Consider the following 6675-nt stretch of genomic DNA (forward strand, 5'->3'; position numbering starts at 1 on the left):
CAAAATTCTCTGACATTAGCGTTAGTGATCAAGATCAGATGTTCTCTGATTACTTTTCTACTGTAACATGCAACCAAGGACAGGTTGTGTGTCAGAAGTTCAATTCAATTCAATTCAATTCAACTTTATTTATATAGCGCCAATTCACAACAAAGTCATCTCAGGGCACTTTACAGAATAAAGTCAAGATTATAAAGATATATAAAGAAGTGAACGTTGGAATTTCTTGTCCTGCTGAGAGTATGGGCAATCCTGAAATGGAGAATTGAATCACATCTTAACAACCAACCACTAGACAGAAGGTTGTTTTGTGGATCCTATTTATTAGACTATAAAACTATTGATGGCCTTCTAATCAATGGCGCTGTTCTTTTTTTTCTTTGGGTTGAAGTCTATTAACTGTATAGGCTACAGCGTACTGGGTACATGTATGAAAACATTTTTAACCTAATGAGTCTTGTCAAGGGCAGCACAGTTGTGGAGTGTTTAATACTGCTGCTATTTCAGTGATGACGTGTCACTGACAGATGTACTTTTAACATTTTATGTTTTTTGATCATTTCTGACAACAGACTTGATTTTTTTTATGGGAAAAAATGTAAACAAAACTTAAATGTGAAAATGTTGCGATTGCCTGGTACAGCTGGGAAAACATCCATTATTTGTCCCTGCTGATCCAATTTGGCTCACACCATTTCATGTCAGGGCCACAGAGATACACACAACCATTTGCACTCACATCTATGGGCAATTTAGATCCACCAATTACCTGACATGCATGTCCTTAGACTGTGGGAGGAAACTGGACTCAAAGAACATGCAAGTTCCACACAAAAAGCCCACAGCAAACTGGGGTATGAAACCACAACACTCTGGCTGTGAAGCAGTAGTGCTAACCACTCCACTATCCACAGCAATGATAATTCTGCTTTAAGAAATATAGGTTGTTGCAATAAATGTAGATAGCCACATTTTTACATTGCAGCAAGTTTTTCTGGAGAATTAATTTTGTAAGCCAAAAGAATGGACATAGAGCACAGTCAGAAGAAACTGCAGTATAATAAAGCCAGCTGGTTCCAAAGGTTGGAGACTAAGGCCTGTTATCACTTTAGGTGGAAGATCAGTGAGTCAGACATATTTGTATGAGTAAGAGGAAGGAGGAAGTATTTCTATTGACATATAGCTGCAGGAGTGCAAACAGTTTTGGTCTATTCGTCTTTAGATTTTATAAATGCAGTCACAATGAAACAGCAGTCTACTGAAATTACTAGTTGTAAAATAAAAAGGGTAAAACTGTAAACCTTAGTGGGCAAAGTATGAACCCTTGAGACTTTCCGCAAGATACTGAGTGGACAGAGTTTCCAGTTGTAACAGAAAACCTTTCAATACGGAAGCAGAAGTATATGTTTGTCACATAAATTACACTCTAGTGATATTTTAGCAGTAGACAGTTGGCATCCCAGTGGTCATGGTCAGTAAGGGCTTTTTTTTTATTTATCTGTTCTCTGTTTCAGTGTATACAGAGGGGGTAAAGGGGTTACCTACGGAGAGCCTTTCCCTATATCTGACCATTCAACTTGAAGAGTGGCACTCACTCATTTAATATATTCCTAATGGAAGAGCAGTTCACCTAATTACATTCTTAGTGGATGACCACATGTTAACGTAGTGTTTAACTCATGAAGCTTAGATACAGTAGTGGGTAGTTGACCTTTATTTAATTAAGTATTCAATCAAGTGTCAGATGAAGACCTCTTTTACAAGAGAAACATGAGGAGGTATCAGATATTCTAAAAAAAAAATCACAATTCATTCACATAAAACACTACTTACATACAAATATTGCTGAAATGTCATTGATCATAACTTCAAAGTCTCTCGGGAAATGCAATTCATATCTGTAATGAGATGCATAGTAATGAAAACTGGTTTTCCCAAATCAGAGTTCACAAGGCACTGTGATGCCCAGCATGGTTTCCAACCAACATTTTCAATATCCATTCCATTCATACAAAAAATACTGTTGTATTAACAGTACAGACATTTATAGTGGTTCTGTCAGTTTTGGTTCAGATTTCTGGAAGTTGGGTATAAATATTTTGGAAAAAGCTACAAGATGCAAGTTCTGTGTATCCAGCTATTAAGATATTAGGTTCAACTAAATTTTACAGAATCTGATTCAAATTTTGTATGTGCTATTATGTCTGTAGTTTTGGGGGAATTAAAAAAGGGAAATTGTTATTTTACCCATTTTCTCCTTTGCGGCGAGGGAGAATGAAGTTTTCATTTATTTATAATTCAGCAAATATTTAATAAATACATCACTGATGTTTCATATGCTTGATACAACTAATGCTGGTGAAGGGGAATTCAACAAAGTTCTTACTTTACATGATGAACAGTAGCAAGGATTTGATGCCCCTCCCTTTATTGTAAGTATCTTGTCACAAATATTGCATTTCACTATTGTTTCAGTGACTTTAGTGAAGTTCTTAGACAGTTTAAGCTGCTCCAAATTTCAGAAAGCGCCAAAAGATACCTATTAAATTAAAAAAGTAAATGAAAGGGTAGATAAGGAACTAGAACTGGCTATGAAAACATATTCTCTAGCACTAACATGAGACTCATCTGCTTGTCCCATTCCCTGCCCCATTATGCTCATGGTCTTAGCTAATATAAGAATCAAGAATTTGCTAACATGTAGGACAGCTACTGTGATGTCTGGAAGATAACACTAAGTTCTGTGCCAAACAAATATATATTGACTTGACTTGAGGAAAAACTTTAAATGGCATTTAAACAAAAGGACTCGTAAGGTTAGGTCAGCATGAGACTTATTGGAAGAACCAAAATATGGTATTAATGTTGTGGCTGAATGGTGTATTAATATAAGTCAACTATTTAAGTCAATTATTAATTATCTCTCATTAAACAAACAGTTAAAAGAAAAGTCACATGGAATAAACTGGAATGGACTGGAAAGCAGCTTAGGACACAGTAGACCAGCGTCTCCTCTGTTCCCTGCATGGAAATGATAAAAATCCTCTGTGGGGAAGCAGATGAACAAAACATTACTAAAGCTTTTCTGTCATATGCACAAACATTTTATCTTCTACTATGTGTCGTATCAAATATATGTACATTAATTTGTTGATAAGGTTTTCAAGGAAGTCTCAGCTAAGCCTGCTGTTGTTTAGGTAAACTAAGTGCTTGTCATTTAGTAAGACATTAACTGTGGTTAATGATTATCTAGTGATAAGAGAATTTTTACTGCCATAGCCACAGGTAGTTCCACATTTAAACTACATCAGGCTGGTTTAAACAAAGAGCACATCCTCCTAAAAAGATATTTGCACCATTTTTATTGTAGCATTTTAAAATAGTAAAGCATAATGTAAAGATACTTTATCCTATTGAAATTTCCAAAGCTTCCCTAAATGAATTCATGCAGGTTTCCATTATGCCATTTCATAAGTGTTATTTCCTTTTCTTCAGTCTGATAGAGGCTGAGCCTCATAAGGTTTTACTGGTGGGAAGGTCTCACCTGTCCGCCACATTATGCACGAGAAGTCTCTGTGGATGTGCGCGGCATCTCGTCACAGTCTGTTACTGAGGGACCAGTGTTCTGCGGGGAATTATCGTGCGGTGTCATCGTTGCCATTGCAACATCCACAGGCGGCCTTTGAGCGGGGGCCGTGCGGGTGTTGGGCGGTCCTCCGTTCCTGCGGAAGGAGCTTCTGATGCCAGTAGACACGCGACTGGAGAGCCGCCTCATTGCGCCACTGATGCCGCTCAGAGCGCCCTTGTCCTTCTTGAGTAACCCGACATCATCCTCCAGTTCCGCTGGGGGCACTTCGATGTTCCCAGAATACCAGAACACCCACCAGATAAGGCTGAGAAAGATGACGATGGCACCCGCGTAGATGAGCAAGTCATAAAAAAAAACGTTGACAAACACCCCTATGAGAAGAACGACCAGTCCCACAATGTCAAAGGCTACTGCAAGCCAGAAACAGCACACACAACGACCCAGGCCCCGGTAAACTGGTTCCATGTCAGCATCTAACAGGTTATATCATTCCAAAGACACTCTGAGGTCTCTGACAATAACAGCTTATTACCCAGCACCTTTGTGTCGTGGAATTGAGTTTCGGAGCGGCTGTAAGGTGAGCCAGGTGAGGCGCTCAGTCCCGCTCGGCTCAGTCGCCCGGTGAGGCTCACAGAGGAGGGGCGTGGTGCCCACTGAAGGAGGGGCTGAAAGCACCAGGCTACCTGGCTGGCCGGCAGGGTTCTTTCTCTTTTCACTGGGCCATACACACTGTAAGATTTCTGGATTGTACTGTACATTTTAAAATCAGCTCGGTAAACAATGGGAAACAAAAGTGGTAAGTTTTAGCATTACAAATGTATTTAAACAATCACAAATTGATCCACAAATGTGGCCACAAAGCTTCCTGTCACTCAATAGTCATTTGTATATTTGCCTGTGTGGCATCATCATTGAGGCCTTGGTGGGAACTGAAAGATAGACAGGTAACTGGGGTTAAAGACATGATAGGCAATCAAAACGCAAACCTTTTTCAAAGCAAAGAAATTGAATATTATGCAATAGCTAAGCTGATCCAACTGAGCTGAAGGCAAAATTAACAAAAAAACAAGCATGATCTGATAAATGCTGCAGTAAAGGCCTCAATTTCATTCATGCATGGTTCAGCCAGTATTTTCAACAAAACCTCAAACACTTAAAGCAAACCATTCTCCTTTGTGACTCCTCTGTACAAAGTTCAGATATTAAATTGAATCAGATTTATCCAAAGAAAGATCAAAATTGACTACTGCATTGGAGAATTACATAAATAGCTCACAATAGCTAATATTTTGACAGATAATTATTTTTCCCTTTCTAAACGAAACTGAGCATTACATTAAACTTAGTTTCGTTTAGAAACGGAAAAATAATTATCTGTCAAAATATTAGTTATTGTGATTGAGAGTATTCTAACTTTGGGTAGTTATGCATATTTATCATGTCTGTCATTAATGGGAACATACTATATTGTTAATGCTAAAGATTCCAGGTTAACTGTCTCATGGTATGACAATACTTTTTGAGTCCCAAGTGTTTAAGCATCTGCTATAGTGGAATTTTCCCCTAACTGCTGTATAGTCCATTATTGTAAATTCAAATGTTATTAAAAAATGGTCAGACAGAAGAGAGTTGTGAGGAAATATTGTTAAATTATCTGCTTCAATTCCATATGTAAGGACAAGGTCTAATGTGTGACTAAAACAGTGAGTGGGTTTATTTACATTTTGGGAAAAACCAATTGAATCTAATAATGAATTAAACACAGTGCTCAGCCAGTTACTGTCAGCATCTACATGAATGTTAAAGTCACCCACTATAATGACTTTATCTGTACTAAGCACTAAATCAGATAGAAAATCAGAAAATTCAATCAAAAACTCTGAATAAGGGACTGGAGAAGCCTTCTCTTGATCCCTCTTTTGTGGAGAACCACCGACCTGTCTCCATCCTTCCTTTTCTGGCCAAGACAATGGAACGAGCAGTCTTCAACCAACTCTCAGACTTCCTTTCCAAGAACAACTTCCTCGATTTCAACCAGTCTGGTTTCAAGAGGGGTTACTCCACAAACCTGACTGTCGTGGAATTTCTTCAAAAAGCAAAAGCCACAGGTCAGTCTTCTGTCTTAATTCTATTTGATCTATCGTCAGCCTTTGACACTGTGAACCATCAGATCCTCGTGTCCACACTCTCTGACTTAGGCATCTCTGGATCAGCTCTAGACTGGCTTCGTTCTTACCTATCGGGACGAAGCTTCAAGGTATCCTGGCGGGGGCATCTTTCTCACTCTCATAGCCTCACTACCGGCCAGTTCTTGGTCCTACTCTATACTTCATCTCTAGGTGCCATCATTCACTCACATGGTCTTTCCTATCACTGGTACACTGGTGACACACAGCTCTTCCCGTTGTTCCCACCGGACGACTCCACTGTCTCATCACGAATGTCTCTCAGACATCTCCACCTGGATGAGTGAGAGACATATTCAACTCAACCTCTCCAAGACCGAAGTCCTTTTATTCCCAGCCAGACCTTTGACACAACACAACATCAGCATCAACATTGGATCTACAGTGATTGTCCCCACTAAATCGGCCAAAAATCTGGGGGTCATCATCGACGACCAACTGAGTTTTAAGAACCACATCTCCTCAGTCTCTAGAGCGTGCAGATTCGCCCTCTACAACATTAGAAAGACCAGACCCTACATCAAGGAATATACAACCCAACTCATTGTACAGGCTCTGGTCACATCTCGTCTCGATTACTGCAACGCTTTGTTGATGGGGTTACTGGTATCCACAATCAAACCCTTGCAGATAATCCAAAACGCAGCAGCTCGCCTCATTTTTAATCAGCCAAAAAAGACCCATGTCACACCACTCTTCAGATCTCTGCACTGGCTTCCTGTAGCTGCTCGCGTCAGGTTCAAAGCTCTGTCTCCTACTCACAGGGTGGTTAACTCAACAGCTCCCGCTTACCTCAATTCACTCATTCAAGTCTACAATCCTTCCCGCCCACTGTGGTCTGCCAGCGAACGACGTCTGTTGGTCCCAGCAACACACAGAAGACACCAAGCAAAACGTTTT

At 39.7% G+C, this 6675-nt stretch overlaps 1 protein-coding gene across 1 annotated transcript; it reads right to left on the reverse strand.

The window, feature by feature from the left end:
- Window positions 1-1696: 1696 nt before the first annotated feature.
- si:dkeyp-72e1.6 (transmembrane protein 238-like) lies at window positions 1697-4332 on the reverse strand. The gene is made up of 2 exons (XM_067487240.1): window positions 3545-4332; window positions 1697-3045 (listed from the first exon to the last, which is right to left on the reverse strand). The coding sequence occupies exon 1, from the start codon at window positions 4052-4054 to the stop codon at window positions 3557-3559; it is 498 nt and encodes a 165-aa protein (XP_067343341.1). The 5' UTR covers window positions 4055-4332; the 3' UTR covers window positions 1697-3045; window positions 3545-3556.
- Window positions 4333-6675: the final 2343 nt, after the last annotated feature.

The sequence above is a fragment of the Channa argus genome, chromosome 20 (assembly GCF_033026475.1).
Source record: "Channa argus isolate prfri chromosome 20, Channa argus male v1.0, whole genome shotgun sequence".
NCBI lineage: Eukaryota > Metazoa > Chordata > Actinopteri > Anabantiformes > Channidae > Channa > Channa argus.